Raw genomic sequence first — 25,844 nt, forward strand, 5'->3', positions numbered from 1 at the left:
ACTCTATGGATTCCTAAACACGGATGTATGCTACAGCAACATACAGTTTACATCTGCTTCTATCCTGGGCAAAATCAATCCAATGTTTACCATCCTTGCTCAGTTTCCTTCGGCTCAATCTCAACGTCGTCTTTCCACCTTCCTCTCGATCTTTCTAAAGGTATTTTTACCTAAATGTTTCTCAACAGATATCGTAAACATTTCTTTCCTCTTCAATGGCCTGCCCACCTGATTTAATTATTCTAATAATATTAGGAGAATTTGGAGATGGACATAGATTATCAGATTCAGTATTATCTTATCTTTCCCACTTACTTGTTTCTTCATCTAGTTTAGGTCCAAATATTTTTATAAGAATTTTATCTTCAAAAACTCTTAACTTTTGTTCTTTTTCAATGTTAGGAAACATGTTTTATCGCATAATACTGCAGACAAAATTATGTTTCCTATAATTTAACATTTAGATTCTTTCATGTAAGACGACAGGATAATAGTTTATTATTTGAAAGTAACATGGATCTCCTGAGATAAGACCGCTTTTAATTTAATCTTTAACATCATTTTCATTGGATAATATTACTTTGTTCTTTCACTTTTGAATTTCATAAATTTGACAACTGAAATTTCTCAATGATTTTTGCTTCCATTCTCTTTTAACCTTACTGTTCTCTCCTCATATCTGTCCGTCACTTTCAGTACACCTATTTAAAATTTCTCCACTTCATTTAATTTTGTGTGGTGAAATTGATTTGGTTCATTTTACTTCGCTTTTTTGCCACTAATTGCGAAGATGAATATGAGTGATGATGTGACGAAATTGATCAAGGGACATTCGCAAAGAAAACCTATGCGGAGGCCGGGATTCAAACCCGGGACCCTTGGCGTCGTAGTTGTGTGGTGAAATTTTATAATCACGACTTGGATAGTTAGAAAACTACAAGAAATAAAAATATATAATTTTGTTTAAGAAATGTGATTCAAATGCTATGTTATTACGACTTCTTATGCTCTATTTCAAATTCAGTAAACTACTTTCTACTTTACCATAATAACTTACTACAAAACCCTTCATCATTCTATTTAAACAACGTATTTTGAAGTTTCTTAGGGGTTCGGGAGTTTTCTTTAGGTCTGGGCTCAGACCCGTAACCAGGATTTTTTTGAGGGAGGGGCCAGATCCATGTTATATATACACATACAATGACAGCTATTTTGGGGGACCTTGGGGTAGTTGTCCCTGACTTTTCTCCCACTTTCGACCCATACTATGGCCTTTAAATGCGTGTTCACCAAGATAAAATAACTGTCCTTGCCCCTTCCCCTTCCCCAATTTTGGCACCCAATCGCCGATAGTGGTCAGAAGTATTAGGATAGTTCTGAGTTTCGCAAATTAAAAATGTTTTCAAATTTCCTTTATTTTCTTATACCAGAACCATTGAACAGCCATGATAATTCAATGTTTAGAAAAATAATATATTTATAGATTAAATTATACGAATCAGCAATTATTATTACAATAAATAATTCTAACTGTAAGATAAACTATAGCCCGCTACGAAAAATCGTTGCGGGCTGGGTTTAACCACAAAAAGGGGATAGAGAGATTTTCACCTGGTAGCCAGTAGCGGCGATTGGGTGTCAAAACTGGCAGGTAAGGATAATTTAATTTCTCTTAGTAGACAAGTTTGAGTATGCGTTTTTGTTTTAAGTCCACTTTTATGCAGATAGACTAATTGGGACTGGACCTACAGTTTAAAGTGGGATCCGAACCACTATGTGCCTCCACCGAGTCTGCGTAGACAAGGCTTAGTATTAACAGGCCATAGTGCAGGAGCAAAAGTGAAAATATTGTGAGGGGCACCGCCACCACCCCCCATGCCCCTCCAATCGCCGCCACTGCTGGTAGCCTTGCATCAATGGTAATAAAACTAAATGTACTCAAAACCGCGGACTGCAGACTTCTGGAGACTGCCTCTCTACACAACAAACACATTCATTTATGCAAGCATAAAATTGAAATTTTTACAAGTTTGAAAAATCGTCGGTTATTTTCGTAGCTTTTTATAGGTTCATATTTAAAAATTTCATGGCTCGAGGAGGGGCCATGGCCCCCTCCCCTGGGCACGGGCCTGTGGGCTGGATGCTCCAGAAATTTGCAAACAATCACCATTCTAGAACACATATTAATAAAATGAAGTCTCTACAAGAATAATCTAGCCCACATTTACGAATATTTGAGAAATTAAGAGCATAAATAAAAGTTATGATTTATGCCATATCTTTCTAGAGAAATATTGAGATTAGTATCAGGCCTATCATTAGATGTGTGCAACGCTGGCTATCATACAGGGCTTAGCACTTATATGTATATATCGTAGCGTTCCCCCACATATTCTAGGAGCAAGTCCTGACAAGTTCTGTCAGGGTCTTTTTTCGTTAACCGGGCAAGAGGACGTTACGATATAGTGTTTTTTTTTTCTGACGGTACGCTACGGATACACTTGTTCAACTATTGAAAGTTTCCCAGTGAGTGGAGGTAGGTGACCCTCCTTCACGGAGACCCCTGTTCTTGGTTCCAAATGTGATAACAATGAAATGGGCATGGAGTTAAGACATGCTTCGATTTGAACTAAGAGTGTATCAAGTTCTTCGACAGTGAGAGCGGAGCTCCCTACTATTCTTCTCATGTAATAATGCTTCATGAACTTCACTCCTGCTTCACACAGTCCTGCCATATTTGAACTATATTGGTGGTAGAAAATGTCATTTGAATCCTCCCTGAGCTGCATAGTTTTCTATGGACTTGTTGAAGTCTGAAGAAAAGAAGAAAAAAACTTCAAGGCTTGTAGTTCACGATTGGCACAAATAAAATGTCTTTCGTTGTCGTTGTACAAGTTCAAACATTTTTCTTTGCGTGCCGTACATCTTCGCAAAGCTGCAATGAATGGCTTGCTACTGAGATCTTCAACAAATTCTAGGTGTATGGTCTTTGTAGCAAAGCATACAAATACTGCAGCATATGCTTTCAGCCTCAATTTGCTTCTAGTGATTGTCAGTTTGATCATAATTTGCCCAGCGAAATCAATTCCAGTTTTTAAAAATGGTCTGGTGGACTGTTTTCTGGATTGTGGTAATTGTCCCATGAGTTAGTTGGAAATATATGCTCTTAATTTGAAACAAATGAGGCACTTGTGGAGAATAGCTCTGACCACTTATCTGGCTCTTGGTGTCCTGTATTAATGAAGATGTTCATTCAAATGATGCTTCGATGGCAATATAATTTGATGTTTGCTATTACATGGCAGCTGCGAGTGTCTAAGTCTTCCTCCAACTCTGAGTACTTGTTGTCATCGAGGTTAGGATGTAGGTCTGAAAGTTGACTACCCTTTGACACCTGACTGTTAGAAGACAATTCTCGTGTTTCCTTGCCGTAAGCTTTGTGTAGCACGCTTCTATTGCATGTATGCAATGCTGACCTTAAGTCACTTGCTGACAATGATCTTATGTATTTCTCTTGTTTGTTCCTCGCTTTGTGTATAAATCTCAAACAATGTGCAATCACTCTTTGAAGTCTTAATATCGACGAGAATCTGCTGATATATTCTACTGTCCGCGCATTTGTAACTAGATTTACTGTAGTTGCTCTTTGTTCTTCAATTTTGACGAGTTCAAAGTCATCATCCTTTGACGATATTTAACTCAAAGATCACGCTGTTGCTGGAAGTGATAACCATTCAGGGCCATGAAACCATATTTGAGAGGTCCGTGACGAACTTACATTTGTTCCTCTGCTAATTAGACCTACTGGGTTCTGTGTTGACACTACATGTCTTCAGCAGTGAGGTTTGGTATATTCTTGAATTTGTGAAAGGTTTTCCATCGTCTTGCAGGAGATGCGAGCCACGCCAGTACAATCTTCGAATCGGTCGATAAACTGATTCTACTGACTTTCAATTGTAACAACTGTAACACCTTGTGTGTTAGTTTCGCCAACAACAAAGCAGCACACATTTCAAGACGAGGGAGAGTGATCCTTCGTGTAGGTGCCACACCCGAACGTGAGCAAAGTAAATGTTCAGCAGTTTCACCATCTCCATTTCTTGACCTAAGATACAAACAATAGTCATATGCAACTTGAGAAGCATCTGAAAATCCGTGGAGCTGAATGTTAACCACATTTCCTGGAACCAGGAAAAATCTGTTAACTTGCATTTGATTAATGTTTGGTAACTGTTGAAACAAATGTTTCCACTCCATGTTCATATTTTTTTTCTGGTAACCTGTCATTCCATTCCATGTTCTGTAAATATAGTTCTTGCAGAAATATCTTGTAAGAAATCACTATTGGACTCACTAGTCCCAATGGATCAGAGATTGTTGCGACAATAGAAGCGACTTGTCTTTTAGTGATGTTGTTTCCATCTGTTTTTATTTTTGAGTGCATTTATTTTAACTCTAAGAAGCGTTGTAACTGAGAATCCAAGTTGTCTTCCATGCGTAAAAAACATGTTACTGTGGGTGTACTAGGTTGCGCTGGCTGTTCCATCTGACCAGCTAAAATCCAACCTAATTCAGTATTTTGAAGAACTGGATAGTTGTCATCTCTCGTTTGTCTCTCAGGAAGAAGTAAATGCAAATACATTTTCGTTGCAATTAGTAGATTTGGTTTGTTGAAATCTGGATCTGCTTACTCAATGTCGGTTGGTAAGTTCCAATGTTCATGATGAATAACTTGAGAAGGTACATTCCCTGTGACGAGTGGGAGTATCAAACAAGTAAGTGAAGTCTGGTAATCTGTTACTCTTGAGCGCAGACGAATATCTACACTGTCCTTGGATTCCGAAGAAACATTATTGAATCTTCTGATCATAGGCGGAGTTCTGGAGGGACCCGGGGGGGACTGCCCCCACCTTAAAAAAAGACTAAAGAAATAACACATGATTAAGTTCAGTTACTACATTTTTGTTATGAAGCCATACCGCAAATCTTGACGTTTGGCATGTTGGCATGTGCGGTAATTGCGCCGCAATAGCGGGTCTTAAGACGATTTGATTGATGTGTACAGTTTGAAGAAAGAAAAACGTAAAATGACTTTGTGTTGAGTCAACAGTTACTGCTGGGGCATCAAAAGAACTTTTCAATTTAATTTTTCTAAAATTTCTGAAGCTTACTATTGTACAGTAACATTTTTAAAGTAATACGAGTATTGTATCAATAAAAAAATAATGAAATGCTAAATGCAATAATCGTATTGTTTTGCTTCTTTTAAAACTGACAACCAATATACTAATTAATATTTGTTTACTTAAGCGAGGAAATTTAACATTTTCAAATATAAAAGGCCTAAAACTAACTGTTCTTAAGTTTTTTGTTTTTTTTTTAAATTTCCGAGGGAAGGCCTCCGAACTCCTTATAAACTAGGGGTAACCCTCAGGTACATCATATGCATCTCTCAGAGTCTGCCCCCCCAAAAGCAAAAGCTAAAACTCCGCCCATGCTTCTGATTGAAATAAGGTTTTTCTGATTTCGCAAATGTAGTCTCTGAACTTTGCTTTGATGAAATTTGATTGAGACCCGCTGTCGAGGAGAGCTCTACTAAAGATATCGTGTGTAATTTGTATGCTTGGTGACTAATGATGAAGCATTGTTTATAGCATCCGATCCATTAGTAGGCGCAACTCGTTCTTGTATGCGACTGTCCCCTAGAATCGAAGACTTCTACTAAGGCTGTTGATAGCAGAACGTGAGATACCTACCCTTAAATAAAATAATAATAATTATTATTATGTTTCTCTATAATGGCTTCCATTAAACCCCATACCTTACAGTAAACTTCTTCAAGATTCTTATTTATATCCTCCACTTCTAAACGAGTTTGAACTTCATCATAGTTTTCCCAAAAAGGTGTTATAATCTGAAACGGACCCTACTTCTTGAATTTTCCCCGTTTCATGAAAGACATTGACGAATGTTTGTGTTCGTGTTAACTGACACTTAAATCCAGTTCTCTTTCGTATCAACATTCCATTGCGAAGGAAATACAACTACTGACCTTGGTTCTCGAAGCTTCCCTGGATGTTGCCTATGACGTCACTTCCAGCTGACGGGCAGGTTCCTGTAGTGGGTGTTCGAAACCGTCGAAATTTATGATACTCAGTCCCTTGATGAGCTTTATCGTAACAAATAACACTATTGTCCACTGCATTATAGCGTGTAAACCCCAGTCTTGTAACAAAGCATTCGACGTACGCACTACATAACGATACGGAATGTCTGTTGAAACCACGCCCGTAACCGAGCTAATTCGAAAGTTACACGTAATACGTAGTAAGTACACACGAAAGTACTGCGAGTGAGCACATAACCTGCAACCGTAAATTGACGTAGGTAAGAATGCCATCATGCCACTTCTGTACCTAAAACACTGGATAATGTCACTTGATAATAATGATGCAGCTCAAAAACACTCGTTCATTCCATGGCGGCCGAGTCGGGACGTTTGTTCAGATGCATATAACACGTCATATCTTGCAGAGATCGTTCTCTTGGTAAACTAATCCGGCCCGGAGATGACCAGAAAATGTTGCGGTTCATATTTAAACACTGGATGACTATTTACACTATTTAATTTACACTAACACTGGACTACATTACAGTGGAGTCGACCACCGTGTAGAAATGTTGCTCGATGTTCTCTTGTTCGTGTTGGGTATTCCCCGATACGTACTACGCGTTGAACAGTCTTTATAGAAGAGAATCTTCATAGTCCTGCCATCTGGTGGTGACAAGCTAAATGTACTTCTCACACATTCATAACACAAATAATAATACATACACAAAACTATCCCAAACACTAACCTATACGTATCCAACACGTGACAAATATTCGCAGTTGACACTGACATTTACTGCTGCCAGAGAGAGAGGAAAAAAAACGTAGTATGATGAGTGCTCGAAGTGGAAATTGCTAGATAGTGCATGGCCATCCGGAAGAGGGGGGGCACGCTCCCCCCTTGGAAAATGAATGCCCGCCTAAAAAGCATATATATTTCACACATAATTTCATCTGTCACAGTAATTTGTGTTAATTATTACAAGGACCTTTAAAGAACATAATAATTTCAGACTGAAGCAATGTTTTTTTGGTTTTTTTGAGGGGGCATCACTATTATGGGGAAAAGTATGCCTCCTTCCCCTCCCGGGAAAAGAAATACCTTGCTTGGCGCTCCCTGGAAAAAATCCTATGGACGTCCATGAACTGGGGGAAAATCAATACAATACAAAATCAATACATAGCATGGTCCAAAATTTGCAGAAAATCCCGTTTTTTTTAGCGCAAAAATAAAGTTATTAACACAATCTAATTTCCAGTTCGTAAATTTTTCTTCCAGTAGAATGAAAGGAAAAGCGTAAGATGTGCAAGAAAGTATTTTATAAAAATATAGAAAAAGCTAGTTGAATAGCTTTGTTGTTTTATTTCAAGAAGTAATATTTCACATGGGTGTGCGGAATGGATTTTTTCTGTTGTTTGGTTGGAGTGAAAATATTGAGATGGGAAACGTTCGCCATTCACCGACATGGTGAAACCTCAATTTGTACACAGTATTTTTCCATGAAGTGATTATTTTTGCATTTCTGAAATGAAAACAGATATTTCAAAGGAATTTCTCCCACTTATAGTGCAGAGAAGTTTTAGAATTTGAGCACATTTAGTGCGCAATCACTCAGAATTGTAGATTGTATTGACTTTCTATATTAAGTATTTAATAGCGACGTTGATAGGACCGTGGAGATTTTTCAAAAGCTGATCAGATTTTGGCCTAAGGGTCCTGATGTGTATCAAACGTGCTTCATTCTCGAAGTTTTCTGCACTATAAGAGCCGGACATTTCTTCGAAAGGGCAATTTTTGTACCTTCAGAAGTACGAAAACAGTGTAGAATTCGAGATTTTTAGTGTTAGAAACCATCACACCCATATTTCTGATTCCTGCCACAATTTGGTTGTTGTTTGTGCTAATTATATGACAGAGGGATCTATTGTCGGAATGTTCTTCAACGGCTCTATGATATTAATTCTAACTTGTTGAAAAAATGAGGCACGCAGTTCTACATTTGTTAGTTGTACGTACCTATTCTACATGGGTTTAGCATACTTCGATACTCAGAAATTCACAACGAGCTGTTTGCAAGAGAGAAATGCACTTTTTAAAATTCATTTGAAGAATGTTACACATAAAGCAACCTCCCGCATCCCCCCTGAATCCAAAAAGTTTCCAGACTACTGTATAATGATTTAACTTGCTAATAAAATAATAATAATAATAATAATAATAATAATAATAATAATAATAATAATAAACCGTGGCTCGCCAGCCCTGGAAGGCCCTTGGCCTATCTCCCGACTGCCAGTCTCCCTCCCACAATCCTACCTAGAGGTGTGGAGATCTTCAACCGGTAATGGGGTGACGTGGGGTCAGCACGTCGAACCCTCAGCTGTTATAGGAGATTTCTCAGACCGGGTTACGCTACTCGCTCGTAGCTCCCCATTTTCCTCACGATGGTGTGTTGCCACCGGTCCTATACACAGGCCAAAAACCCAGAAACTGAACCCAGGAGGACTTGAACCTATGCCGTCCCGCAGTCGGATTCCAAAGCACGCAATGGTATTCAACCTTTTTTCTCCGCATACCCCTAAAGAAACTTTTCCACTCAAGCGTGTACTCCCCCCCCTTCCCCGAGTTATCCTTAATTCAGATTATACATAACTACATCTAAAATAAATTATGCAAATCATTACCTATTAAATAATACAGTTTTACTATAAAAAGGAGAATTATGAAATAAATAAAGGAAAATTACGTGTATAGCAAAAATATATTATGAACTTTAATGAGATTGCTGAGCTTGTTTTCTGCACACCAGCTCCTCGATTCGTGGCTAAATCTTCGTTAGTGCGAGTATCAGTGGTGATTCTGGATTCAGGCGATTTCTGTGCTTGGTTTTGATGGTTGTCAATGTAGAAAAACCCTGCTCACACAAATAAGTTGAAATCTAAGAAACTAAAAGTTGAAATATACAAAACATTAATTTTGCCTGTAGTATTATATGGGTGTGAAACTTGGTCCCTTACATTGAAAGAGGAACATAAATTGAGAGTATTTGAAAATAAGATCCTTAGGAAAATCTTTGGAGCTAAAAGGGATGAGGAGACAGGTGAGTGGAGAAGGTTACATAATTTAGAACTACATAATTTGTATTCATGTCCAGATATTACTAGAATAATTAAATCAAGAAGACTTAAGTGGGCAGGCCATGTGGCACGAATGGGAAAGGAAAGAGGAGTTTACAGGATTATTGTTGGGAAACCTGATGGTAAGACACCTGTAGGAAGGCCAAGACGAAGATGGAGGGACAACGTTGAGATAGACCTAAAAGAAATTGGTAGGGATGGAAAAGAGTATATAGATCTTGCTCAAGATAGGGACAGATGGAAGGCCTGTGTTGCTGCAGACATGAACGAGTTTAAGAAGGCTAGAGAGTTAGTTAGTTAGTCACACAAATAAGTGGAGGGGAAGGGAATAAGGCGTGTGATGTCAGTGTCACTAAGTTCAATATACTCTTTTGCGTGCGTAACACCAGAACTCGCAAATAGACACGTTTTCGAATTTTATTTCAAGTGATCTTTCAGTGGACATTTCCAGCAGACTTTCTTTTAATTTTACAGGAAGATCAGAGGAATTGATGGCGGTGGTGGAAAACGGATTTGTAATCCAATCTTGGGTGTTATCGTCTTTCTCAATTTCTGGAAAGTATTTAAAAAACTGTAACCTGAGATTTTCTAATAACGAGAAACTGAACGTAACTATAAAGAGGGAGAGACGAGAAGAAACCGCACCTTCACACAACAATCACGAAATAAAACTGAACTACCCTTTCTCTCCTCTTCCCTCCCTCTCTTTCTTTCTTTCTCCAGTCCGTAACTTACATTCACAAACACTCCCATTATTGTCAGAGTTTGAAACAAACAATTCAAATACCATTCGGAGCACGATTAGCAATGAACGCAGCTGCAAGATTTCATTGTTGCAAAGAGTAAACAAAAGTTTCTTGGAAATAGAGGATAATACAAGTTATGAGCATAATAATTAGAGCCCGGAAATTCAGGCATTTATTTTCGTTAAAATAGGCAGGCAATAAGGCATTTATAATGTGGAAAATAGGCAATAAAAATGAAAAAAAGGCAAAATAAACCGAAAAAAGGCACATTTGGAAGTCGCTTACTTTTATCTATAATTTCTGGCAACATGTTAAAATCTACATTGGAAAGAGCATTTCAATTTTCTCCGTCTTGATTGCACATAACTACAAGGTGTTTTTTTTTAATTACTCAACATTCATTGATAGTAGTCTGTCAGAGAGAATGTTTTTCATAACAGAAAATGATATTTCTACTTCGACAGAAGTTATTGGAGCATACATAAAACAAGCTAATGTAGCTGGACGCATTTCGCTAACAGCATTTTCACCTTTTAGAATATCACAAATTGTTTTCAATTGTTTCAAGTCCTCATTTGCACTCACTACCCGCTTGCACTTTTCCGCAACAGCTGACCCTGACCCCTTTTCTCCTGGCATTTCCATCATCTGCTGCATAGATTCCTCGTACATTTTCATGGATGCTACAAGGTGTTTTTTTAAGTTCTGTAATTGTAATTGTCTCTGGGAATGCACCATAATGTGCAAAAAGAAACTTGAATAGCACAGGAGTGTTTCACTTCACGAATTGAAGCCGCTTCATTTTCTGGAAGAGCATCTATCACCTCACTGATTTTTTCAAGGTTGTTAGCATAATATATAGCTGCTGATATCCAGGTTCCCCATCTCGTCAAGACTGGTTGCGGAGGTAAACTAAGCTTCGATGCAACTTCCTTAAATTTTCGGGTTCGAGAGGGAGATTTCAGAAATATCTTCTTTGTGTTCGAAATCAACCTGTCCACTTCAGCAGTCAATCATGCACAAGGAAATGTTAACCGAAAGGCAATATCCTAACTGAGCATGAAATACATTTTTCTCACACTTTTATCCTTCAGCAATGTTGAAACATGCATGAGTTCAATATTACTTAAATAAGGCGAAAATTATTCACATAATAAACGAAAGAAAAATAAATGCCAACAACGTTTTTTGGGAGAAAAATAATTTATATACACATTTCTTTTAAAAAAATGGTCAAATTTAATTGAAAAAGGCAAAAAAAGGCATTATAATTAAAAACAGGCAGTGGGGTCCCAAATAGGCAAAATAGGCAAAATGAAAAGGCTTCTAAAACATTCCAAACAACATGAGAAACGTATATCCGGAAAAATTTTATCAATATATGCAGTAGATAAAAAGAGGCATTTTGCCAAACTTCCGGGCTCTAATAATAATAAATCAGAGTTAGAATCCTTTAGTCTGGGGGTCGGTGGGGGGAGTAACATGAAATCCTCAACTGATCCCTGTTTATATTTACTTTGAGGAAAATGATTTTCAAATTATCTCTGTCAGAAACAGTTTTCATTATTTATAATTATTTTAAATTGTGCGTACCCCCTAAAAAGTCTTCGCGTACCCCCAGGGGCACTGCCTTAGACCGTACGGCCACGGAGGAGGACTTAACTTGCAAATAAATAGGAGTTATACTTCAACTTTGAGAGTTAATCAAGTCAATCAAATTTGTTCAACATTTTTGAAAATCAATGAAAAATAAAATAAAAGAACGTTTTTATATGCAATATTCCTCCCCCCAAACGAAATGTTTTTTTAGGTTACCAATTCTGGCAAGCAAAATTAATTTAATTCCCCTGATTTTTGCAGGTTTTGAACACTACTAAAAAAAATCCTGTGTTTTCAATTACTTAACTCCTAGCCTGATTCACCTGACTTCTCCAGGTACTCCAGGATTTTCAGGCCAGTTGGAACCCTGTGAATGAAATTATCTGAAGGAATAAGTCACTGCTGGCATAATATAGTATTTTTGCTTTTAGAATCATATTCGACAGGAAACATAAACGCCAGTGTCAACCAAGAAGCTATTAAATGGGGCTGCATACATATAGGATAGAAAATGCCATTTTCAACCGCTCCTAGCCTCGAATTTTTTCACCTTGATGCAGGCCCGTAGCCAGAAATTCTTAGTAGGGGGGGGGGGGGGCGAAGTCAATCCTAGAGGGGGCAAATTTGTAATATATTGTGTTGCATTGGCAGATATAACAAGGTACAGAGGGGTACTTTCCCCCCTCCTCCAAAAGTCATAAGTAACAGGAAAGGAGTGATATCTTGAAACTACAACGAACAAAAAGATGTCGAGCAACATCAAATAACAATATTTCGATAATGACCTATCGGACTACCAAAGAATATAAAAATGAAGTTTAACATAAATAGGCTAATCGGGACTGTATCTACTTTATATTTACAAGTCAATAATGTTAATAGACGATTACTATGTACTAACAGCTTTGGGCTTCTCTGTAGAACTGATCAAGGAAGTCCTTTATAAATCGTGCTTCATAATGTTTCCCTCTAGTTTCCAGTATGCAAGTATTTTACGCACAAAGGAATCTAACGAGAATCCAACAACACCATTGTGTTGTGTTATGCAAGAAAAATCGAATTAATTAAATAATAATGGTTACATATTATCTACACTTTGTTGAATTGTGTAAAAATTTGTAATACATATTTTGTAGGCCTACTTGCTAAAACATTACAACATGGGTCCCTTAGTCCACCACGGATTCTATTTGCTTCAAATGAAAGACTCTTGCGACAATGTTTGCCTACTGGTTACGTTAACCATTTTGCAAAATATTGTGTTGTTGAAATACTGTGATTGATTGATCAATGACTTCTTGGATTACAGGGTCATCATTAATATTTCATATCAAGTTTTATAGAGGGAAATGTTGTATCCTCTTTACATTATGAAAAATACCTTCCTTAATGACTATGGTACGAAACCGAACGATATAAGGGGCCTCCTTCGCCTTACCCGATTTCCGCGGCACAAGGTCTCTGGGCCGCTTATCGCCATCGCTTTTTAAGCAGAAGCGTGCAAACCCCAAATATCATTATTTTTTATGCTGATACTGATTTCTTCCAGTCACAGAATGGCTTAAGATATATGAATAAAATTAGGAGAACCAACTCCATAGCAGAAGAGTTGACATAATTATTTGTCAAAAGATTAGGTTGTGCCTCAGGTACTTTAACAGACGACGTCTGCTACAGACAAAATGTAATATTATAAATATAAGAAAATAAATAGAATATAATTTGAGAGGTTTTCCATCGTATTTATTTGACTGCAGCTTTTTCTACTTGTCATTTTCTTGAACCTATATTCATAGGGTGCCGCCTAATAACACCGACAACTTTCACAGTGTGTACAGGACATCAAGGCAAGCAACTCTTCTCAGTCACTATTTGCTCGTCTAATTCTTCTTTCGATGTTACAAGCAATCGAAATATGGCATCTTTTGTCCTTAATGTATGCAATCCCATTTATAGCTTCGCAGTTGCAAATGTCATTTATTTTTGCTGCAGTTTAAAATTCTTAGAGCAATATATAACATGCTATGGAAACGATATCATGCGAACAGTCAGGGTTAAAACTTAACTTTTCCTTTATAAAATGGATATCATAACGCACACCTATGTTGCTTATCATATTTGATTTGAGCCCGACCCTGTGGCCAAGTGGACAGAACAAAATTATTGCCTTTAAAGCAACATTATCAGTTTCATGATTTTCATTCTCCGCATTAGATGATCCAGATTTTGATGCTAAGCCTATGATACTATTAGTAGGCCAGTACTCAACAGGTAAAACAACGTTTATAAGGTACCTTTTGGAGAGAGATTTTCCAGGCATACGAATTGGACCGGAACCCACAACCGACAGGTTTATAGCTGTAATGCATGAAGAACAAGAAGGGGTAATTCCAGGAAATGCATTAGTTGTAGACCCAAAAAGACAATTCAGACCTCTTTCTAAGTTTGGAAATGCTTTTTTAAATAGATTTCAGTGCTCGCTAGTAGATTCACCAGTTCTTAAAGGAATATCAATAGTGGACACACCAGGAATTTTGTCTGGTGAGAAACAACGTGTGGATCGCGGTTATGATTTTACAGGAGTATTGGAGTGGTTTGCAGAGAGAGTTGATAGGATAATACTTTTATTTGATGCTCATAAACTTGACATTTCTGACGAATTCAGAAGATCTATTGAAGCATTAAGAGGACATGACGATAAAATACGAATAGTGTTAAATAAAGCAGATATGGTGGATCATCAGCAACTTATGAGAGTGTATGGTGCTTTAATGTGGTCATTAGGTAAAGTGTTGAACACTCCCGAAGTTGCTCGTGTGTACATTGGCTCATTCTGGGACCAACCACTGCGTTATGATGTTAGCAGGAGGTTATTTGAGGATGAAGAACAGGATTTATTCAAAGACATGCAGTCTCTCCCACGAAATGCTGCACTGAGGAAGCTTAATGATCTCATAAAACGTGCTCGATTGGCTAAGGTTCATGCGTACATCATCAGTGCTTTGAGGAAAGACATGCCTTCAATGTTTGGCAAAGAAACTAAAAAGAAGGAATTGATCAAGAACCTCGGGACAATATACGACCAGCTTCAGAGGGAACATCAGATATCTCCTGGCGATTTTCCAGATCTCAAGAGGATGCAAGAACAACTTGTACATCATGACTTCACACTTCACTAAATTCCACCCATTGAAGCCTCGATTGCTGGAGATAGTGGACCGCATGCTTGCAGAAGACATTGCTCGTTTGATGGCCATGATTCCACATGAAGAAACTATGAAAGTTTCGGAATCTCTCATTAAAGGAGGTGCATTTGAAGGAGTGGAAGACACGGTGAGCCCGTTCGGCTACAAGAGAGGAGAGGGCATTGACGCTGGTTCAGGGGAGCCTGAGTGGATCGTGGCAAAGGAAAGATATAAATACGACTCCATGTTTGATTCCCTGAATCCCATCGACGGCAAGATCACGGGTGCAGCCGCAAAATCTGAGATGGTGAAGTCCAAGCTGCCAAATTCTGTGCTCGGAAAGGTCTGGAAGCTTTCAGACATCGACAAAGATGGTTTCCTCGATGCGGACGAGTTTGCCCTGGCCATGCATCTGATAAATGTGAAACTAGATGGACACGATCTTCCTTCTGAACTTCCAGAACACTTGATGCCACCATCAAAACGCAATTTCTGAAATTGCTAATATGAAGGGAAAGGCGAAATGCCATTCATGTTCTTGTAATGCTGTCAAAGATTTGTTTTGGCCTCAGGTGATTTTTATATGCAAAAGAAATGTTCATTTTCAAATATCCTAATTGAGAAAAAAAAATCATTAAGGGGGAGATATTTATAAGAAGATATATTTATACACGCTACACTTTGTACACAAATATATAAAAAATGATGAGCACTTTAGGAGCATGTTAATGTTATTATGTATAAAATTATATATAGAATGAATAAATGTTTAGTGCAATATGAACACAATTGCAACATGCTTATAAGTGGATTAGTATTAAGGAGGCAGTTACCAGTGTTGAGATTCCAGTATTAATTTTGGCATGAACAAAGATAAATTCTTATAACTACGCAAAGCAGGGAAAAAAGATTTTTAAGCATTCTAATGTTTATTTCAGTATCCTATTTTGAAGGTCAAACATTTATTTCAAAATACCTGTTGTAATTATATGTAAGTATATAATTAGAAATATATATTATATATATCCATGGTTATTTTGTATACTACTGTCCATATGTTTTATTGTATGTTGATAAGTTTTCCATAAATACAGGAGCTGATGAGAAAAAAAAAGTGGTTAGCACATCGCGCTGCGACGCCAAGGGTCCCGGGTTCGAATCCCGGTCGGGCTTGGTTGTTTGTGAATGCCCATTCATCAATTTCATCATTTCATCACTCATCCCCATCTTCGCAAATTAGCCAAGAGGCACAAAACGCGAAGTAAAATAAACTAAATCAAATCAAATCAAATCATATTTGATTTGATGGGTTTGCATAGAGAAATGATTCATGAGATTTGATTGATTGATTGACTTGCTTTCTTTTACATCGCCTTTTGTGCCACTTTTGGCTAATTTGTAAAGCTGGGGATAAGTGGCGATATGATGAAATTTATGAATGGACACTCGCAAAGGACCCCTGGCGTCGTAGCGCGATGTGCTAACCACTCCGCCACGGGGGCCGGCTCATAAGATTTGAAATTGATATTTACACTCCATAAGATGCTTAGTGTAACCCGTATCAAACTACACATTTCATTGCTTTCTAACCGAAATAATAAATGTGAAACACGATCACATTTTCATCGTGTTTGATAATAATTTGAGCCGGTAAGCTGTCCTACATCTTTCACTAGCCGACCTCCGTGGTGGGATGGTTACATAACACACTACGAAGCCAGGGGTTCCAGGTTCGAGCCTGGGCATGAGTGTTGTTTGTGAGCAGAGGCGAAACCACAAATTTTTATCTGGAGGGGAGAGGGTCAAGTACCAGGGCAAACATGCCAATAATAATAATAATAGTAGTGGCGGTAGTGGTAGTAATAATAGTAGCATTAAAAGACGTTATTATCGTCGTAAATCGTGCAAACGGGGTAGAAGTCGGTGCTAAAGCATTTGTGTTTGAACAAATGGTTTGAAATAATTTTTTCAACACGTTCAATTTCATGTTAGCTAATAATGGAAAACAAGCACACAAACTATATTTTTGAAAGACAGAATATGCATGACGAACGTTATTCTTTTTGTACATATGACACGTATAACTTCCATGTACAACATATATTTTACACATATGCAACATGGAGCGACGTAAAATAAGAAAATGCATGTGCAACATGTTAACGCTAAATTGTGTACGTATTCAAAGTTTATTTAATATATATATATATATATATATATATATTATTTAAATACATTACATGATAAATTCATCCGCCAAATTGTCTCTCTCAAATGTGCGCGCGTCATGTTTGCGAGCGAAGCGAGCAAGAAAATTTTACGAAATGTACTTTTATTTGTACAAAATTTGAAATCGAGGGGGCAATTGCCCCTCTGTGCCTCCTGCAAGTGCCCTTAACCGTCTGGAGGAAAAATGCAAGAAACACTTTAAAATTAATTTCATTTTGAGTATCCATTTGTCCCGCTACCCTTAGATTCTGCTAGTCATGTTTCTTTACTTCAATGTTTCCCCCTCCCTAGATTGAGCATCCGTCCAAGATTGGGGGGACAATGCCCCTGCCCCCTGTGGCTGCAGCACTGTTTGTGAGTGTCTCTTCATCAAATTCACGTCATCACTCATTGTCATGATTAGCTAGATGTGGTAGATAAGCAACGCTAAGTAAAATAAAAAAATAATATCCACTCCCCTCTCTCTATCACATGAATCGCTATTACCAAAAGATAGACTGGGGAAACAAAAAATGATGCAGTTCAAACTTCATAGCAACACATCCAAGAAAAACATCCAAACACATTAGGCACCTTTAATACAAAACTTCTCAAAATGTCACAACTGTTCTAGATACTTAAAATTGCGAGATCATTTCCCGAAATCTGAATCTGGAAGTTAATTTTTTCCCCCAATACTGATAAATTATACGGAATCCCACACACCTTCATAAATCATAAAATCAATAAATGTCTTTGTTATGTTGCTAGAGTAATAGGGGATATAATATTGTAAAGAGTAGTGAGAATTCCAGGTAGGAATGTGTTGTGTATTTTTCACGGGGGGCAGTTACCCCCTGCCCCCCACTAGCTACGGGCTTGCCTTGATGTCTTCTACACACTGTGAAAGTTGTCTGTGTTATAGGGTCACACTACTGTGTATTATGTTCAAGACAATCACATGCAGAAAAGAAGGAAACTTGCTGTATAAATTCCGCTTGACATAATCTCGTAAATAGTATTTTACTTAATTTCTTGAGTGTTTTGGAAAAATAACAGTATCTGTTAAAAGTACCTCAGGGAATGGTTTGACAAAAAATCTAGCAACGCTTCTGTTTTGAAGTGGATTCTCCTATTAACATCAAATTCAATAATCCTAAGAATTTCGATGACTGGCAGAATCGACATCAATTTCAGAAAAAATCCCGATGTTGGAGAAAGAAAACAAAGTTGTTTTATCCTTCTGCTCAGTAGGGGCGGGGCGTAAAGGGACCACAGACCTTTCGGTGAGGGTGAAGAGCTAAATACCTCCTTTATATGGTTAGTTTTGTATTGTAGTCATTGAGGAATCTTTGTCCCATAATGTGAAGATCATACAAAATTCCCCTGTATGAAAATTAATATGAAACATTAGTGACACAGTAATCCAAACTATTCAATAATCAAGATGTTCATATATGTCGATTGTGAAATAACTGTCTTTAATTTTGAAAAATCAAAACAATTTTAATAATGTACATGTACACATGTACATGCACAGTATTCTACAGAATGTCCTACATAACCAGTACAATGTCTATTATATAGTGGTGCAAGTCTTCCTTTATAGCAAGTAGTGTCCGAGCCGAGACAGAAAAAGCTGGGTATGTATTAAAATAAATGGACTGTCCTGCCTAAATCGGGACATTTGTTAGCCTTGTATCAATCGTTATACAAATAAAAATACCATATATAACAGACTGCAGACTTCTGGAGCCAGTCTCAGTCCAGAAACAACCCATTCACTTGTGTACGGAAAAAATTGAAATTCTTGCAAAATTTGAAAAATCATCAACGTTATTTTCGTAGATTTTTACAGGTTCAAATTAAAAATTTTCATAGCTCGAGAAGGCATGGTCTCCGGCTTGCACGACGTCTATGAACATTTAAGTTAGATACATTGACATCATGTTTGCATTTCATCGTAAGAAGGAAAAAGGGAGATGAAAGAGACCGTAGAGAATGAGAGAAACGGAGAGAATCGAAGAAGACACACACACACACACCCACACATACCCCAAGAGGGAATAAAGAAGCGAGACAATACACACACACACACGTGTGCGCCCGCAGAGGGAAGGAGAAGGAGAGAGAGAGAGAAAGAAGGAAGTGAAAGAGCGAGAAAAAGATATAGAGAAGTGAAAGAGAGGAAGGGAGAGAGGGAGAGAGAACAGAAAACAGGGAGAAATAGGATATGAGAGAGAGAGAGTGTGTGGTGTGTGTGTGTGTGTGAGAGAGAAAGGATTCCAGAAGCCAGAGAAGAGAGAAATAAATCAAGAACAGAGTTAGAGAAAGAAAGAAAAGCGAACTTTAAAAGAGATAAGGAAAGATAACGAAAAGAAAGAGAAATTATAAAAGAAAACAGGCAGAAAGAGAGAGAGAGGGTAGGAAGAGGAGTAGCAAAAGACCGATAGTCAGAAAGAATAAAGAAGTGACTGAGAGAAAATGAGAGGAAAACATAAAAAAAGAAACGGTCAAGAATAGAGGAAGGTCAGAAGCTAGACAACAAGATACAATGACAAAAAGAGACAAAATAGTTACAAATAAAAGCAGGGTGTCTATCAGTCTGAAAAAAACTGGAAATGTCGTTGAATTGACTTTTTCTGGAAATGTAGGGAAATTTACTCTTTCTGGAAAAGTCGACGTTTTTGTAGTAGTGCACTAAATGTAAGTTTTCCAACAAGCAATTCAAAAGACAAGCGGGAAATTGTTGTGGGCAAACTGTACTTACCGGTAGTTACAGCAGAAATTGCATATTAAATACTCAAGGAGAAGAACATGTTTTGAACTATTTTCATGTAGAACTCTACTACATTAAGTGACTTTTGGAATTTACTTCTTTTTTTATATAAATTTTGGGCTGTGTTTAGTACATATTAGGAGCAATACAGATAGTATTACTAAATTTAACTATAATTATGCATTATTTAGGCTTTAATACTTATGATGTTATATGAAAATATTGTTAACCACAAATCAACATGTGCCAAGTGCCTTCCCGATGGCGTAGTGTTAGCGCCGTATCCTTGTAATCAAGGCGTCCCGGGTTCGATACCCGGTGGAGGCACATAGTGGTTCGGATCCCACTTTAAACTCAAGGTCCAATCTCGGTTAGCCTTATTGTGCATAAAGTGGACTTAAAACACCAAACCAATCAATCAAATATGTGCCAAGTATTATGTAATAGCTCACTCCTGATACTCCTTTCCAACAGTCAATTTCTATTCAGTTCTCCTTCTTATGACTTTTACATGTGAGTGAATATTCTAAAAACTTGGTTATATTAGTGTTCTAAGTGTGGTGTTAACTATAATATAGTGACCTTCTTACACAGATGTTTAAATACAATAATTGCCCCGATGGCTTTAGTCTGGGAAACTTTGGTTCTTGATCTGGAAAACCTGTAAAAGTCAGAGAATATTGTTTTTACAAAATTGAAAATTGTAGACACCCTGAAAAGGGAATATGGAAGGAGAAGTACGCATTTTTCGTTATTCCATTGGGGCGAGGGTCAAGCGCGCATGATTGATTGATTGAGTTGGTGCTTCTAGTCCACTTTGTGCACAGTAAGGCTAATCGGAACTGGGTCTACAGTGTAAAGTGGGATCCAATCCACTATGTGCCTCCACCAAGTATCGAACCCGGGACCCCTTGACAGACGACGACGCTACCACTGCGCCATCGTGGAGGCCCTCAAGTGCGCACGAGTTCTTACCACGAACACATTAACAAACTAAGCTAAAGAGTACCGGAACCAGAATCGAGTTCTGGCGTTCTTCATCAATTTCATCTAATCATCATTCATCCCATCGCCGCAGTTAGTCTAAAGGGCCAGAAAAGCGACGTAAAATAAGTAAAATACAAAAAGTACCTAAGTGTACCATTTATTGCCTTCTTTAATTTTCTAAAAGTTTGGATTGAAATTCCATGAAGTTCAGCGTGTATTTACTATTTATTTACTGGAGAGTAATATCAATTCAATAAAATACTAAATGAAACAATTCCTTACTTTTAGGTAATACTCTACAATCAAGAAGTAACTAAAACTAAGTAGCTAACTCTCTGCAATATCGAAACCAGAAAGTTTATGGATCAACGGCATAAAAAGTGGTTAACTAAAATATTTTTATGCTTTTGACATTTGGGGGACTCAGCGTTAATAAATTCCTTCTTGCCGATAAAGTTAGCAGTACTTAGGCACTTTAAAATGTAGTCCTCGCTTTACAGAACTCCTGCATCCCATGTAAATAGTTTTGGCAAAGAAGATAGTTTAGTCACAATACGCTTGTTTGTAGTCGAGCCGTGTTTGGGAACTAGCGTGCGTAGTAAACTTTCGAACTGTGTGACTTAGGTTCACGTTATGACGCAACGTCCGTACATTCGTAGTACATCTCCATTGATTGATTCACTCACTCTACGTATATATATTAAGATACGGATGCAACTAGTGGCGTGGATTTTGACACAAATGTGGCCGATGTTTTCTTTTTGGTAGGTGGGGTGGGGAGGAGGGAATAGAAATAATTATTCCATGTGTGAACCAGGAAACATCGCCGCCGTGTTGCCACCCTACTCCCTCCTGTATCGATTCCAGCATGGTCACTGAGAGAGTATGAATAGAGAGGGACGTAGTTTTCACGGTTGTGTGTGTTGGGTCGAGTGAACTGAGGCAGTGTCTGCGTCTAGAAGCGCTCCCCTATCGATCCGATTCGGCTCGGGTGTTCGGTTGTATGTTGAGAGCAGCTGGTCGGTTTGCTGTAGTGAAGGTGACGGTACGCCTAACCCTGTACAGGGAATTAAAATTGTGTGACCTTGAGTGCCGACTCTGTACGTATCTCTCATGATTGGTTCATTTTGGAACTTCTGCAGAGCGTGCCCCTCCATGCCAGTAGATAAGGTAAGCTGGAAAAAAGTGTCTCTGTGTGTGTGCGTGTGTTGCGGAAGTTTAAACTCTCTCCCGAGCCGAGAGTTGATACGACTCTGTGGCAGTCAAAGATGGTTGTCCTCAATCTAAAAAAGCAAGATTTCAACGCAACGTCGTCCCCTGTGGATATAGTGAATACCCGTCGTGAGTCGCCACTCTGATATTTTCATGAAGGTAGAAATAAAATTCAGTCATTTGACACGATTGGTGAAGTTACGTCCCTTCCTACCCTCAGGAGTTGTTTAGAGGTCAGATTACAACTACTCGCCCGTCTTAATTAACACAATTTATGAAGTGGGATGTTTCATGTCTGTAAATTCCAGTGTATATTTCAAGAACATAAACACAAGGGAATTTAAGAGCTTGATTATTGCACTTCATATGGGTAACGTTACAAATTACGTAATGCAACATTCGTAAAGAAATAATTATACTCATGAGTCTCGTTGTGACTAAATTTTGTTTACGTTACAAGGAAAGTGTCGCAGTAGTGAGGCCTACGTATAAATAAATCAATTTCACTACAGATTTGTAAAGTATACAATTAAGTACGACTACTATCAGTTCTTTTCCTACGGTCCTAATCACTTATCGTTGTGGAACATTTCTTATTATCAAAAAGTGATTTGTTAACGGAATGATTAAATTACAATTTGGAATATATATTATATGCACATCATGATATAGGAGAGAACCCCCGAGCTAGGCATGGTATTGTAATTGAAAGGTATTGTTTCTTGAACACTTAAAAACATGTTCTCTCAGATGCTCTTGAGGATGTCTCTTCATTTATCATCAGTTCTACAACAATTAAAGATTTGAATAACTAGCAGTTATGACTCTAGTTTGCTGATATAGTGATTCGAGTCAAAATAAATTTAATATATACGTAAACTTGTGATTATTCATCATATTTAAAGGAAACAAGGCTCGATGCCTTTATTTGAATAAACTCTATTAATTAGTTAATAACAAATCTTAATTTAGTCAGTATACTATGCCCATAGCCGGATATATGCAAAAAATTCCTGTTCCATGTCGTTAATTTGGTTATGGCTGTTTCATATTAAATTATATCTTCAAATACATGGATAACTAACTCTATTTTTCACAAATTTAAGTAAAAATAGTAACATCCCACTTACTCCAACTAAAATTTGTAGAGTTTACTAAGGTAACTTGCCACTAATGAAGCAAATAGGAACCTGATCGAAATGAACTGACACTATAGATTTAACCACTCATTCACAGAAAAGGAAGGGTAGGGAATTCCCAATTTCATATTTTATGTTTTCTGCATATGTGCAAAAATACAAGGCAACGTAGGCACAGGATAAACAATCTAACATTGCTAAACGCATACACTGAATCAAAGTGAAAACACTTCCTGGAGGGGATAGCTAGTAATTTGGAAACATACATTTGTCTTCATATCTGTGTGCTAAATTTTATGTTCTTGATTTGTCATGTAGGCCCATAAGATGAAATAATTAAGACGATGCCCTATTTATGCTGTGTATTGTCGATTTAAGTGTGTTACAAGGTATGTCTGGATGGACAAGGGATATATGAAATTATTATTTGATGGCTTCTTGATAGTGACTTGGTCAAGAAACCTACATGTAACTACCTTCACAACAACTTTCACCAAATTTTATTACAAGATAAATATAATACTCCAGTTCATAGTATCAAAAATGAGGTAAGATCACCCCTAATAATATCTCGTACACCCTACAACATACCCTTCATATGTATATGTCTGACAATAATTACTGTAATATATTATTGCAGGGAACAGTGATATAAAGAAGTCAGATAATAATAGGACTATTTCTTTTAGATTGTTGCAAGTGTTAATTCTATAGTTAGACACCCAGTTCAGTTTTGATCTAGACAACCATCTTTCTTAAGAAATAAATATTACGTAATATTGAATAACATTTCAAAGAGTTTCTACTCTTATTTTAAAAATACAACTCGTCACATGAATGTCTGACACTTTCTTAACAAAATATATATTTGGTATTGTCTTCAGAATTGATTGTGATGATATTTTGAAATTACTACTCAATATTCCTTCCCTCAAGAGATAAAATGCTTCTTTGTTATGCAAACATTTGAAAATCTAAGTATTTTCAATGACCCCTTTCATAAATTATGATGGTTTTACCGAGGAACAATACCCTAAAACTATTTAGCGCTAGTATGATTTGTAGTAAATATATTTAAGATGAAATCAAGGTTATATATTTGTTCGAACTGATTGGATGCATGACTGTGCCTATTGACTCAAACTCCAACTAAACTTTGCAAATTGTCTAGTTTGCTCTTCTCCACAGGTTAACTAGATTATATTGATAATATATAAAAGAGCTCCCACATACTTGATTGATGAAAAATGTGGCTAAATAGATTTACAGATTTAAAAGGTTTTACAGTTTTAAGCTTGACATCTCTGTTGCAAACAAGTAACGTTGTGCAACACCGTTTCTTAGTGTTTTCTCCTCAATTAAGAATTTGCATTGTACGCTTTCGAAATCCTAACTTGGTTGTATTTGTATTTTCGTTATTTGATGAAACTTTTTAACTTTTGTAGGTTTTACGAGTGATTTGTGTTTAGGATTATTCGCTGTTTTAATATGAGTTAAAATTAAATTTAGAAAATTATATGCAACTTTATAAAATATTTCTTGATTTAAATCTTTATGCAATCGGATATTTCTAAAATTTCTGAGAATTTGCTTTGCTGTGTTGTCTTAAATGAAATAACCTGCAGTTATAACGATTTCTACTTCTCAGATATATAAAAGGAAAGGAAAAATAATATTTGCAATTTTTTTCTTTTTTGCATTGATTTGATTTTCTTTTAAAAATATATTTTTAATGTGTATTAATTCGGTGATTGAACTTCCTTGCATTTTGCAATTTTATAATGTTCAAAATTCAGCTATGTAACTTCCTTACAATTTACAATCTTACTCTTTGTATTTCGGCGGTGAAGTAGATTGTTGGAGAAATGCCCATACCTTACCCAGGGTTCGAACCTGGGACCTCTGGCTTCGTATCACGTTATAATAATCGATCCTTCACGAAAACTGGTTTACCCTTTGTCATAGACGATTGAGTGTCAGTTTCATCACTACCTTATAAAGTAAGGTTATTATCCTTTGGTGCAGACTATATTGAACCTACTTGAACTCATTATTTTGGTATACACTAACTTTTATTAATTAAAAATGCGTCAAATTTAATTATTTTCCATTTAGAAATAGTAGAATATTAGTTCAAGATGGAAGAGTCTAACATAGACCTCTGAAAGTACAAAATTTATTGCAAGCTAAAGCAAACAATATTGCACAAGGAGCTTGTCTATTTGTTTGGCAATTTAACTCGCACCTTTTCAAAATTATCATGATGCCATTGAGAAACTAACAAAAATATCGTCGTGCTGTTCATACAATTTACTCTTCTACACAAGTGCTTATTCGTCATGGCGGATAATGTGAAGAGTATAGCTTTGTGTGTCTTACAAAATATATTTTAAACAAATCCGAATATAGTCATAGCCTGAAAGACGATGGGGTTTCAGAGGAACTTTCCTCTATGTAGTGCAACTGAATTCATATACTGCTAATGAGGTTTTGGCGTCTGGACCTATATAAGTCCTCCGCTTTGTCCTTATGTAGCCCAGGACCTCTATACATATCCAGCTGCCCGATAGTTGTGAAGATGTTATATATTCCTTAGATACATTCATTTTTTAAATTATATATAAGGAGTATCTCTGCGGGATAGGTTAGGACACGTTACCTGTCCAGGTCCGAATTTAGAGTCCCTGGCTTCTCTCTTCAAAGGGTTGGTGAAAATTTATTTGAAAAAATCCACAAAAT

At 37.1% G+C, this 25,844-nt stretch overlaps 3 protein-coding genes across 7 annotated transcripts in view; 2 read left to right on the plus strand and 1 right to left on the minus strand.

Moving 5' to 3' along the window:
* The window catches only part of LOC145983834 (EH domain-containing protein 3-like), a 30,198-nt gene extending 14,324 nt beyond the window's left edge, over positions 1-15,874 (plus strand). The window contains 3 exon segments of the mRNA XM_083116879.1: positions 13,724-13,801; positions 13,804-14,759; positions 14,761-15,874. Of these exon segments, the coding sequence (XP_082973005.1) occupies positions 13,724-13,801; positions 13,804-14,759; positions 14,761-15,276 (1,550 nt within the window). The 3' untranslated portion in view covers positions 15,277-15,874.
* The window catches only part of BORCS6 (BLOC-1 related complex subunit 6), a 179,345-nt gene that overhangs the window by 64,486 nt on the left and 89,015 nt on the right, over positions 1-25,844 (minus strand). The window lies entirely within an intron of this gene.
* The window catches only part of LOC145984273 (uncharacterized), a 466,606-nt gene continuing 462,446 nt past the window's right edge, over positions 21,685-25,844 (plus strand). For all 5 annotated transcript variants that reach the window (XM_083117902.1, XM_083117903.1, XM_083117905.1 and 2 more), the window contains exon 1: positions 21,685-21,924. In XM_083117902.1, coding sequence (XP_082974028.1) covers positions 21,868-21,924 — 57 coding nt within the window. In that variant the 5' untranslated portion in view covers positions 21,685-21,867. The remainder of the gene's footprint in view (positions 21,925-25,844) is intronic.

The sequence above is a fragment of the Lepisma saccharinum genome, chromosome 2, assembly GCF_977018435.1.
Source record: "Lepisma saccharinum chromosome 2, izLepSacc3.1, whole genome shotgun sequence".
Classification (NCBI taxonomy): Eukaryota; Metazoa; Arthropoda; class Insecta; order Zygentoma; family Lepismatidae; genus Lepisma; species Lepisma saccharinum.